The 13,419-nt window shown below is 49.6% G+C and overlaps 1 protein-coding gene across 2 annotated transcripts in view; it reads right to left on the reverse strand.

Moving 5' to 3' along the window:
• CNTFR (ciliary neurotrophic factor receptor) overlaps nucleotides 1-13,419 on the reverse strand; it is a 476,854-nt gene that overhangs the window by 34,248 nt on the left and 429,187 nt on the right. For both annotated transcript variants that reach the window (XM_084832002.1, XM_084832001.1), the window contains exon 7: nucleotides 10,355-10,518. In XM_084832002.1, the coding sequence (XP_084688128.1) occupies nucleotides 10,355-10,518 (164 nt within the window). The remainder of the gene's footprint in view (nucleotides 1-10,354; nucleotides 10,519-13,419) is intronic.

Raw genomic sequence — 13,419 nt, forward strand, 5'->3', positions numbered from 1 at the left:
CTTCTTCTTGAGTTGACACCGTTCATTGCTTTCCCTCCTCCTGCTCGGTTTATTGAGAGCTCAGAGGCCCTGCTTGCTGGGGATGATAGGAATGGTTGTCCAGCACACCTGGAGGACACCTTGGGGAAGGCTGCTCTCTGTGATCCCCAGATTTTGCAAATGAGTGCCCCCCCCCCGTGTTCTTTTGTGTGGTTGGCATACTTCTTCAAATGGCAACTCAAAACCTTCTTTTATTTCTGTTTAGGCTTATTGGCAGCAGAATTCCAGCAATGCTGCCACTGAGGACAGCCCCCTCCCATGATATGCCATTTTGCTGCCTGACTTCACACTGGTCCCTCAACTGTGATGGTCATACATAAGTAAAACACTTATGGATGATACAGCTTAGAGATATTTTAAAAATATAGTTGGCGGTATATGACTCTATTAAATAATGAAATAGATAAATAAATACTACAGTGGGTTCATCTTTTTAATAGTGGCCATCTAGATGCCTCTGGAAGCCCCCAGGCAGTGACTTAAGGTCCTCCCCCATTATTTGCCCATTAGCAATTGCTAGGCTGAGATAGACTGCCTCTGAACCTTGAGGTTCCATTTAGCTTTATGGGTCATACCTGCTGATAGAGCATCCAAATGTTTCCACGTGTGGACAGATGTGCCACCTCTCTGATGAATGGCCCAGCCCTGGAAATGGTGGGTTCCCCATTTTTAAGCAGCGATATCCAGGAAAATAGGATTCCAGCTGCCTGGAATAGCCTGACAGAAGCACAGAGGGAGCGGAGAGGCTAGGTATGGAACACCTGGGGAAAAGCCAGCATGGTTGGTGTGGCTGGAGTGTTGTAACCAGGACTTGGGAGACCCCAGTTCAAATCCCTGGTCACTACCTCTTGCCCTAACTTATCTCACAAGGTTGTTGGGAGGTTAACCAGGGAAGAAGAGAGCCATGTAGGTGGCCCTGAGGTGGGCTGTAAACATAGGTAAATAAATAAATGGCAGAGGCTCAGAGTGCTGGGCAGGCCTCAGAGGTCGTTAGAGCTCAGTGGCAGAGCCCTCGCTCTGCATGCTGGAGGTCTCAGGTTCAATCCCTGGTATCTCCAGGCAGGGCTGGGAAATCTCCTACCTAAAACCCCAGAGAGCCACTGCTGCCGGTCAGTGTCAACAATACTGGGCTAGACAGAAAAAAGATCTGACTGGGTAGGAGGCAGCTTCATATATTTCTATATTGTGAAGCCCCGACAGATTCTGCCTCTGTTTGCAGCTACATCCCTCAAATTCTATCACAACCTGAAGATTTGCAAGGGAGTCGATTTTTACAAAAGCACAAGATGTTTCTCTGCACTCCCTTCCACGGGCTGCCCTGAATTTCTCATGGGGAAGGGAAGGTGAAGCAAGATACTAATTTAAGATGCACACAAAAAGAAAAAAACCCTCAAATTGCTCAATTCCTATTTTTTTCACACTTCACAAAATGTGAAAAAATTGTGAGCAGTCGATTAGTTCTACTATTTAAATCAAAACCCGCTGCATTTGCCTCCTCCCCCTTCTGTAGCACTCTCTGACTGCCGTCTCCAGACTGCCGTGTCTGGTGCCTTGTCATCATCCTCTTTCTTAACAGGCTGAGCTCTGAGCAGTGGAATTTCCCTCCTCAGATCATCCCCTTTCTTCCTTGCACCACTGAGCACCTATCCTGCCTTCCTTGCAAAAGAATCTGCCAGCCCCGCAGGAGTTTTCAGCAGCAAACAAAAGGAAAGGAAAAAGGGGGAGGAAGCACTTTGCATAATTTATTCTTTCCAGGGTTCCTGGTCAACTTACAGTTCCTGAGGGATGGGGTGTGTGTGTGTGTGTGTGCGCGCGTGTGTGTGTGCTAGCAACATGGAAAGGAGCAGGAGGTCCTGGATGAACTGGATGCTGTCCAAAATTGATATTCAGTGGAATTGCCAAATCCAAGATCTTAAAATTTAACATCTTTTTTTTAAAAAATGATTTTGAGGGAATTTTTAAAATGAGCATTGTAATGTTCTTTATAACTGCTTTTCACTTTTTCCATTATAATTTATAAAGCTTTTCTATAAAAAGGAGGAGCCTGGGAACTACAGACCAATCACTCTGACATCAATCCCTGGGAAAATTCTGGAGCAGATTGTAAAGCAATCCATCTGTAAGCACCTTGAAAACAATGCAATTATTAGTTGAAGCCAACATGGATATGTCAAGAATAAATCCTGCCAGATGAATCTGATCTCATTTTTTGATCAGGTAACCTCTCTTGTGGACTGTGGGAATGCTGTGGACATAATATATCTTGACTTCAGCAAAGCTTTCGACAAAGTTCCCCATGACCTCCTGATGAGCAAACTAGCTCAAAGTGGGCTAGAGGAAACAACGATTAGGTGGATCCACAGTTGGCTACAGAATCGGACTCAACGAGTGCTTATCAATGGGCCCTTCTCAAACTGGGGAGAGGTAACGAACTGGGTACTGCAGGGCTCAGTCCTGGGCCCAGCGCTCTTCCACATTTGTATGAATGACTTGGAGGAGGAGGTGCAGGGAATGCTGATCAAATTTGCAGATGACACAAAATTGGGCGGGATAGCTAATACCCTGGAAGACGGAAACAGAATTCAAAGTGATCTTGATAGGCTGGAGCGCAGGGCAGAAAACAACAGAATGGAAGACATTTAATAAGGATAAATGCCACGTTCTGCACCTAGGAAAAAAACACCAAATGCACAGTTACAAGATGGAGGATACTTGGGTCAACAACACTACAAGCGAGAAGGATCTTGGAACTGTTGTAGATCACAAGCTGAACATGAGCCAATAATGTGATATGGCTGCAAAAAAGGCAAATGCTATTTGGGGCTGCATTAATAGAAGTTGTCAGGAGTGCCCTAGCTGCCTCTTAAAGTCCCTCTAGTAGCCAAAACAAGATGCAGACAAAAGGGATTCTTTCCAAGGCTTTATTCCTTTACAACTTAATGACTCTTTCAGATGCTAATTGCCAGTGACTAAGCAAGGAACTGCAAAGGGTACCTTAGCAGGGTAACCTAAGCTCCATGTACGCAGTTGGTCCCCGTTTGGAAGAGAAGGGCAGGAAATTTCTGAAACTTATGGGCTAGGAGGGGAGGCTCCCCCCCTTACCTGTGGGGCATCGGGGCGCAGCCGTTGCCGTAGCACCAAGTGGGCTGAGCGCCTCCTCTCAGCGCCCTCAACCTCACGCCTCTCTCTGCGCCAGCACCTTGTGTCTAGCAACAACCGGTCTCCCGCTCTTTCGCTGCCACGGTCACTATCTCTCTCAGAAATGCAAGCGGGGGGGGGGGGGGCTCTCCCTGCAGCTGCACCTCCAAGAGACGAGCAGGCTCCTCTCCCACAGGTTGTAGCTCTTCCTCAGAATCAGAGCTGCTTTGGGGCTCTATGGGCTCAGGTATACCTGAGACCTGGTGGGATGACTCTCATGACTGGAATACAGCAATTGAAGGATATAACTTGTTCAAAAAGAACAGGAGGAACAGAAAGGGAGGTGGGGTTGCACTGTATGTGAAAAATACATATCTCTGCACAGAAATACAGGAGGAGGAGCTTGGTAGCCCCATCGAGAGCATCTGGATCAAAATAAATGGAGCAAAGAATAAAAGGAACCTGATGGTCGGAGTCTAGTACCTGCCACCCAATCAAGGAGAAGACGAGGATGAAACTTTTGAAAAGCAAATAGCCACTGTTTCAAGGAAGCATGATGTAGTAATAATGGGGGACTTCAATTTCCCCGATATTTGTTGGGAGACAAATTCTGCAAAACATGGCCCCTCCAGGAAATTCCTGACTTGTGTGGCGGATAACTTCCTCCTACAGAACGTAGAGGAAGGAACTAGAGGATCGGCTATCCTTGACTTGATCCTAACCAACAGAGATGACTTAGTGGATAAAGTAGCAGTTACAGGAACTCTGGGGGAAAGCGACCATGTTATACTTCAGTTCTTGGTTCTAAGGGAAGCAAAAGCTGGGTGTAGTCAAACGCGTACCCTGGATTTTAGGAAAGCCAATTTTCATGAACTCAGAGCAATGATCAATAAGGTCCCATGGCAAGCGACGCTAATGAGAAAAGGAGTCCAAGATGGGTGGGAGCTTTTAAAAAAGGAAATTCTCAAGGCACAATTACAAACCATTCCAACAAGAAGAAAAGGTGGAAGACAACAGAAGAAGCCGATGTGGCTTCACAAAAAGCTTAGGGATGACCTGAAAACAAAAAAGGACACATATAGGAAGTGGAAAGAAGGCCAAGTAACAAAGGAAGAGTACAGGCAGGTCGCACAGAATTGCAGGGATGGCGTCAGGAAGGCTAAAGCTGAGAACGAGCTGAGATTAGCAAGGGAGGCTAAAAGCAACAGAAAGGCTTTCTTCAGTTACGTGCACAGTAAAAGGCAGAGGAAAGAAATGGTTGTTCAGCTATTAAATAAGGATGGCAAAACGATAACAGATGACAAAGAAAAGGCAGAGGTGCTCAACTCCTACTTTGGCTCAGCCTTCTCCCCAAAGAGGGTCTATGACCCCTCTGGCAAAGGCGAAGTACAGGCTGAAGGGGCAGGATTGCAGCTTGAGATAGATAGGCATATGGTCAAGGAACACCTACTTACTTTGAATGAGTTCAAATCTCCAGGGCCGGATGAACTGCATCTGAGAGTAATAAAGGAACTGGCAGAAGAACTCTCAGAACCGCTGCCTATTCTCTTTGAGAAATCACGGAGGACGGGGGAAGCGCCAGATGACTGGAAGAGGGCTAATGTTGTCCCTATCTTCAAAAAGGGTAAAAAGGAGGAACCTGGGAACTACAGACCAGTCAGTCTGACATCAATCCCTGGGAAAATTCTGGAGCAGATGATAAAGCAATCGAAGCCAACATGGATTTGTCAAAAACAAATCCTCCCAGATGAATCTGATCTCATTTTTGGATCAAATAACCTCCCTTGTGGACCGTGGGAATGCTGTAGACATCATATACCTCGACTTCAGCAAAGCTTTCGACAAAGTGCCCCATGATATCCTGATGAGCAAACTAGCTCAAAGTGGGCTAGATGAAACAACGATCCGGTGGATCCACAGTTGGCTACAGAATCGGACTCAAAGAGTGCTTATCAATGGGACCTTCTCAAACTGGGGAGAGGTAACGAGTGGGGTACTGCAGGGCTCAGTCCTGGGCCCAGTGCTCTTCAACATTTGTATTAATGACTTGGAGGAGGAGGTGCAGGGAATGCTCATCAAATTTGCAGATGACACAAAATTGGGTGCGATCGCTAATACTTTGGAAGACAGAAACAAAATTCAAAGTGATCTGGATAGACTGGAGCGCTGGGCAGAAAGCAACAGAATGACATTGAATCAGGATAAATGCCAAGTTCTGCACCTAGGAAAAAGAAACCAAATGCACTGTTACAAGATGGGGGACACGTGGCTGAACAACACGACAAGCGAGAAGGATCTTGGAATTGTTGTTGATCACAAGCTGAATATGAGCCAACAGTGTGAAGTGGCTGCAAAAAAGGCCAATGCTCTTTTGGGCTGCATTAATAGAAGCATAGCTTCCAAATCCCGGGAAGTACTAGTTCCCCTCTACTCAGCACTGGTAAGGCCTCATCTGGAGTATTGTGTCCAGTTCTGGGCACCATACTTGAAGAAGGATGCAGACAAACTGGAGAGGGTTCAGAGGAGGGCAACAAAGATGATCAGGGGACTGGAAACAAAGCCCTATGAGGAGAGACTGAAAGAACTGGGCATGTTTAGCCTTGAGAAGAGAAGACTGGGCAGAGATAGGATAGCGTTCTTCAAGCACTTGAAAGGTTGTCCCAGAGAGGAAGGCCAGGATCTCTTCTTGATCATCCCAGAGTGCAGGACACGGAATAATGGGCTCAGGTTACAAGAAGCCAGATTCTGGCTGAACATCAGGAAAAACGTCCGGACTGTTAGCGCAATACGACAATGGAACCAATTACCTGGGGAGGTGGTGGGCTCTCCCACCCTGGAGGCGTTCAAGACGAGGCTGGACAGCCATCTGTCAGGGATGCTCTGACTTGGATTCCTGCACTGAGCAGGGGGTTGGACTCGCCTTGATGGCCTTGTAGGCCCCGTCCAACCCCACTATTCTATGATTCTATGATTCCAACCCTGACAGAAGTATAGCTTCCAAATCACGTGAAGTACTAGTTTCTCTCTACTCAGCACTGGCTAGGACTCATCTTGAGTACTGTGTCCAGTTCCGGCTGGACATCATCTACCAGCTGGGATAGAGGGGGACTGGGGTGGGGGAGGCAAGAGGAACTTGAGAACCAGTGTGGTTCAGTAGTTCAAGTGCTGGACTCGGACCGGGGAGTCCCAGGTTCAACTCTCCTCTCAGCTATGATGCTTCTTGGGCAACCCTGGGCCAGTCACTGTCTCTCAGTGTAACCTACCTGACAGGGTTGGCATGAGGATAAAGGGGACAGAAAGAACCATGTATGCTTCCCTCAGGCTCCTTGGAAGAATGGTGCGACAGAATGCAAACACCCACAGGGACAAGTAGCAAGTCATGTAGAAGCCCTTCCAAGGGTTGATCAGGTGGCAGGCAAAAATGAAGGAAACAGGGAGTAAGGTGGCCCCTGGCTAGAGGGCCGGTGGCAGCTAGGGCTGTATGAGAATTTTGGTTTTGCTCGCAAAACATGCCCTACTCAAAGCCCCTTATGTGAGCACCAGTGTGTGTCCGCCAACTGTCAAACACATACCTTCATCTCTTTCCCAATTCCAAGTTCAAGTTGTGCGAATTTCCTAATTTGCGTAAATTTCCTCAGTAGACTAAATGCGCCCCGCGTGTGCAGATTTGGGGACATTTGCACAAATCTTTGCTGCTCAATTTGTGCAAATCTCCCATTCATGCACAGTCAGCGGTGATCACAAATGTGAACGGGAATCGAGCATGAGACGAGCAGCAAGATGGTATCTGGAGAATCCTCACAACCTCGAACGCCGCTTGCTCACCCCTCCCTAGGTGCTACAGCCAGCAGCACAGCCTGCAGGATCTGTTCCAAATGTGCCAGTGCCCACTGCTCCAGAGAAGGCTCGAATGAGGGACTGAAGACTGGAGCCACTGCAGTGGGGGGTGCTTGGAGGGGGCGGTGTCATCACGGCACTCTCAAGCTGAGCATTCCTGGCTCATCCCAGTTGATTTTTGGAGTGCCCACTGCCTCAACAGCATAAATGAGGCCCTTGTGACAGAGCTCCATTAGGGGGCCACAATCCAGCAGGAAGGTCTCTTGCACAACTTCACTTCATTTCCTGGGGGCTCAAGTAGGAGGACGTCCCAGTGGACTGTGCCCCTGATTCTCCCCTGCATGTTGCCCCAGAGGATGCTCCACCATAATCACCCGCCCCCCCGTCCTCCACTGGCCCAAACAATAGACTCAGAACATGGCAGGAGGCGTGTGGTCTGCACAATCGGCACAACCTCCCCCCCACCCAATAATGAAAGCTTTACCTCCCACAGCTTTCCACAGGCACTGCCCACCAATTATTCATGCTTCTCAAGCAAGAAGCCAGTTCTTCAAATGAAGACCAAGATTCTTGGCTTGCTGGTTTGTGCATCAAATGGAGAGTGGAAGGCCCCAGAAATCCATCTGGTCTAAACTTTTCTCCCCTACAGCCTAGACAGAAGCATCTCTACATCAGCTCACTCGCCTTCTACACAGACCAGCCTACACAGTCCAGACTGGAACAGGCAGCAAGCCAAGGGCAGGTGATTCCTGCACAACATCCAGGCCCTGATAACTCAAGCAAGCAAGTCATGCTACAGAGGAAGGCAAAACAGCCTGGGACTGCGTGAGGGACCTGGCCTGGAGGGAAATCCCTCTATGACTGCAATCCAAGGAATTATTGAGGCCCTAAGGATGGCCTCCTGAGGAAACTGCCCATATTATAAGACCATCTTCAGACGCTCTAAGAACATCCTCAGAACATCCTTCTCTGGGTGCCTCCTCCGAAGGAGGTGAGGTGGCTGGTTACTAAGGAGAGAGACTTTTCAGGGCACCTTGGTTGCAGAATGCCCCCCACAGAGAGCTAACTGGCACCTTATGTTCTTTTTGGCATCAGGTGCAGACCCTTTTATTTTCCCAGACTTTTTAGTCTTTCACTTTTAAAAACCACATTAGGGCACAACCCTATGCATGTTTAGACAGGAAAAAGTCCCACATCTCCCAGCATTCCCTAGCCAGCCAGCGTGGTGGGAGTTGTAGGATTTTTTTCTATCTAAACATGCACAGGATTGCACCCTTAGAGCGTTGTTAGACCTTTGCACTGCTGCTGGCTTTTACCCTGATCTATACTTCTGGTTTTATTGCTTTAAACTTAAGGTTTTTCTATTATGTTTTACTACGTTATTTTATCGTATTGTATCATTTTAAATTTTGTTTTGTGATTTGCCCAGAGACTTTGGCTATTGGGTGGTACAGAAATGTAATAACATTAATATTTTAGATAAATAAAACTAACTTCCCCTGGGACACAAACTCACACCACCCAACACCCTCTTCTACCTGCTGTAGGACGTGGAGTTCCAACATGTGTGCAGGTTTCCCCATTAACTTCTATGGAGACCACTGTTCTGGGGGCATGTTCCTGTTTAGGAGTCGCATGGCTCCACCTACTGGATTTAACAGGCACTTGCCATATGCACATTCATGCCTGCGGAACAGGGCGCCTCTCTCTAGCTGTGGCAGCCCCATAAACCCCAGGGGTGTGTGTGGGGGAACTCGGAAATGCTCCCTTGGACCTCGCCGGGTCCAGCCCACAGTCCAACTGGCCTGCCTCCTCAATGGCTCTTTGCTAATGTTTTGTTCTCTTAGAGCTGCCAAGAGTTTCATTCACTGTCCCACTCCCCAGAGAAAGCAATAATGAAGCAGAAATATGATAACAGCAAAGCAATTTCCATGTCCCTAACAGGACAGAGTGTTACGACAGAAGATAGTTTATCTCCTGTTCATAATCCATCGCGCCAGAGAGCGCATAAATGCTGTGACATTTATACTTTAAATACCTTCTACATCTTGCTGGGTGAGTTTTATGTTGAACATATGTATGGAAAACAGCCCCAGTTTCAGACTGCGGAGAGAGACACGTGCCAGGAGAGCATCTCTGAAGGCAAATCAGGGAGTTCAAAGAGAGACGGGGGAAGGCGGGAGGAGGGGCTGCCGCCTTGTCTTTGCGCTCCTTTGTTTTGCGGTCTGAAAGAAAGGCGGCGATCAAAGAGGCCCTTCCCTTCAGCCTGTTGCACAGGTGCCAATGTTGCTCCAAGGACACAATCTATGCTACCAATATAAAGTGATTTGAATCCTGTTTAATCCTCATGGCACTCGCCACTCCCACCTCCAAACCACGGAGGAGCCCTGGAACCGTGCGTTTTGTGAAAGGGCTGTGGTTTCTCAGAGACCCCGCACTCCCAGGGTTACCCGAGTTCCTCGTGGTAGAGGAAGTACGAGGGTCAGTCTGGCTTAGGTCTGGAGCATAGATATGCCCAATGGAGAGACTTTTGAGACCCCCCCTCCCCGGGATGGCATTCTGCAGTTACTTTGTGGCAAGCAGGGTCCGCTTGTGCTGCTTCTGATGGGTAGGAAACAACTCGGGTCCTGAGCCTGGAGAACCTCACACAACAATGGTCCGTCTGACCAATGGTCCATCTAGATCAGGGTCCTGCTTCACACAGGAGCCAACCTACTCTGTGTAATATACTACAGCAGATCCAAGGTGATGCTGTTAACATATGAGGCACTAAACAACTTGAGACCAGGCTACCTGAGAGAGTGCCTTCTCCCACATCAACCTGCCCGTTGACTGAGATCTATAAATCATGGCTTCCTGCTTGAACCATCGCCTGCACAGGTACATCTGATGGCAACCAGGGGTAGGGCCTTTTCTGTTGTGGCACCCCACCTTTGGAATTCCCCCCCCCCCCAGTGTGACAGGTGTCATTCTTGTTGGCGTTTAGATGCCTCTTGAAACTTATCTGTATGCCCAGGCATTTGCTGTTTTTAATACCTAGCTTGGTAGTTTTTCTTTGTTGTTGTTTTGATTGTTGCATTTTATTTTATCCATTGTTTTAATGCATTTTCTATGCTGTTCTCTGATTTGATGATGAAGGGTGGCACATAAAGATTTTAAATAAATAAATAAACAAATCAGCATTTGACAACTCTTGAGCAGAGTCTGCCGAATGTCTGAACAAAATGCAATCGCTTGCCAAAGTCTTCAGAGAGATGGGCCAGTCCGACTGGGCCTGACGGTGCCACCCATATGGCCCCCTTCCCCCCAGCCAGAAAAAAGCCCTGATATTGTCACTCACATGCTGCCATTGGTCAATGATGAGTGGCCGGTACCTCAGGAAGAATTTGAGGGGGAAGGACTCTGGGTCAGGCCACGAGGAAGGGTACTGCCACTTCACCAGCAGTCTCCGGGTGTTGTGGTAGATGGGCTTTGCCACCACGTTCTCGGGAGGGTCCGGCTTTACTGTTCAAAGAAACAAGACATGAGAGAAGAAGGGAAAAATCTTGGTGAGAGAAGTGCGTCCTTGCAAATATTGCCTCTTGAGGACACAAGTCTCCGCAGCGGTAGGAGCACAGCAAGGAGCCACCGAGTCACAGCCCTACGCAGGCAGCAGCCCTGGCGTCTAGGGTGATGCAGCAGTGCTCCGGGGCAGCTTTCCCCAGCTCGTTACCCTGCAGATGGGATGGACTACAAGTCCTGTAATCCCCAGCCAGGCAGCCTCCCCGAACCTGGTGCCCTCCAGATGTGCTGGGCTACAACTCTCATAATGCTGGCTGGGTGCATTTTGGGAGCTGCACCCAAACACATCTGGCACTAGGTTTGGGGGGGCTGTTCTAGGGTACAATGCAGACCCTGCGGGTGCCCAGCCCTCCCCGAAACCCTCTCAGGTCAAGGTGAGGTTCCAGTGATAATTGGTGAATAGTGGGAGCAGGGAGGCGAATCAGCCAGGGATCAGGCCTGCAAGCCAGACTGAGGTGGCCAAGGGGCGCCCTTGGCCCACAGGTTGCCCAACGGGGGCCTGTGAGCACCTGAAGGTGCTGTGTATAGCTGAGAAAAGAGGGCCAAAGCTATCTGGAGAGAGGGAACAGGGCCAAGGGAGATGTGATGTTCTCATAAATCCTGGCCAGATTGCCAGGACACGTAGATCCTTCTGTGTGTCTGCAAAAATGCTGGCAGGCCGGCCGGCAACCAGGCAGTGGCTGGGTGATTTGGCTTTTTAATAAGACAAACAAAACAGGAGCGCTCCTGTCGATACAGGGCAATCTCCCTTTGCTGATGCTGTGTGGCGGAGTCCTGGCTCCCCTCCAGCGCCCCTCCCCTCCCCCCACATTCCACCTTCGTTGAGATTCATTCCCAGCAGCGCCCACTGTGAGAAAGTGTCAAAGACCAACCCATGTAGAACCAACAAATGTGGGTTCTCTTTTGTCCTTGTCAGAGGACACAATGCCCCCGAGCACAGAATTGCTAAGCACTTTGAAGTCTGAATTCAATGGGCAGCCCACGGTGGGGAAAAGTCAAGGCAGGATTAATGGAGTTACCAAGGCGCCCTGGCTAAGGCAGATGCCAGGAAAAGGTTGCCCCTCGATGGCGAAGCTGATAACCCTTCCAATCCTTTGGTGAGTCTCCGTTTCATCTTCTGACCCCTCGGAGGGGGGCAGCTCCCAGCTCCACTCTGGGAACCACTAACGCGATGAGTGTGTGCACACTCCAGGCACTGTGTGCGCACAGAGGTGGCGCAGAGGCAGGAGGGCTGGGCAGAGAAGGGACTGTAGGGCTGAGAAGGTGTTTTGAAAAGAGCCATGGATCAACGCAGCCAAAGGAGGTGGGGAAAGGGGGCAGGGGGCTGATGGCAAGAAATAATACTTAACACTGTTAGAGCCCTTTTGTCTCAAAGCATGTTACACCATCACAGGAAAGAGAATCTGGTGTGTGTGTGTGTGTGTGAGTGAAGGGGCCTTCAGCTATCCCTTGTAGTGTGTTCCAAATGAATACCTGAAAAGATAATCCTTACAACCACCACACAAGGTAGGACAGTATGGGAGGAGAGGGTGGCTTGCCTAAGGCTATCTATTTATGATATCTGAATCCAGGATTTTGTGCCTCACAGCTGATGCTCTCACCTGTCACACCACAGCAGCTCTGGAAGTTAACAGCTAATGAAAATATGCAGCCAAACAGGAGGAACAGCCCAAGAAAATGGAAGACAGTTCAGGAAAATAGGACTAATGCTAGTCAGCAATGAGATGACCCTTCCAAGGCTTTCAAAAGGCTTCACAGATGTTACCTCAACAATACCCACAAGAGCCCCGTCAGGACAGTAGTATTGCCCCATGCTGCAGAACAGGGAGATGGAGAGAAGAATAGCCGGCTCAAGCCACTGGGGACCTGCAGCTGAGCTGGGATTGGAACTGGGGGCTGCTGCGCTCCTATGCTGTGCCCCTGGGGATGTCGGGGGCAGAGATGGAGGGAAGGAGGAGAGGTCAAGATGACGGAGGCCAAGGAGAAAGGGGGTGAGGGAGATCCTCGGGCGGGGCTGCAGGCAGAAAGGGAACAGACGTGCCAGGGCATTCCAGAGGATGCCCGGCTGGGGCTCAGAGACGCCATACAGCAGGGATGCAGACTGCCCAGTCCAGGGGTCAAATTCCATCCCCCGGGGGTCCCAGTCTTGCCCTGACCCAACCACCTAGCCTTCGGTGGTTTCCTGACTTTCCCCCATTCTATAAGGTGGAAACGCCTCTCCTGCGGCCTAATGACTGGCAGGAGGAGCTTTAAGCTAACACAGGCTGCATTTTGGCCACGCCGCTTTTGCCTCTGCCCCGCCCGCCTCTCCACAATGGAATCTGGCTCTTGGGCTGGCAGAGGTGCTGTGACCCGGCCATGCAGCCAGCAAGGGGAGGTGGGAGGAAGGCTGCCTCCCAGGCTGACTGCGGCTCCCATAATCCCTGACCATTGGCTACATTGGCTGGGGCTGATGGGAGTTGTATTCTGAAATCTCTGGAGGGGGCTGGTTTGCCAGCCTGTTTGGACAAATAGGTTGACCTGGTCGAGGGCAGCTTCCAATGCCACATGCTTGGAAAAGGCCGCGGCCAGGGTGCGAATGAAAAGGGAGCCCAGAAGAAGCATCTCTATCTCTGAGCTGACAGGTTTGTTCACTGGGGGGATTTCACTGTTATGCAGATGTTCCCAAGCCCTTGCCAGGGGAAAACCCATGTGTCTTGGCAGTCTACATGGATGGCCTGCAACACTTGCTTTTCCTGGAGCACAGAATGGACCAGCTGGGGCCTTTGCAAGCCAAACTCCAAGGTCCCTAGAACTCCTCCTGGGCTGGCTTGGAAAATCCAATCGCTCTCTCACCTGGGGCTG

This window comes from Heloderma suspectum, chromosome 2 (genome assembly GCF_057233095.1).
Source record: "Heloderma suspectum isolate Gila_16-S chromosome 2, 16-S_ref, whole genome shotgun sequence".
Taxonomy (NCBI): Eukaryota; Metazoa; Chordata; class Lepidosauria; order Squamata; family Helodermatidae; genus Heloderma; species Heloderma suspectum.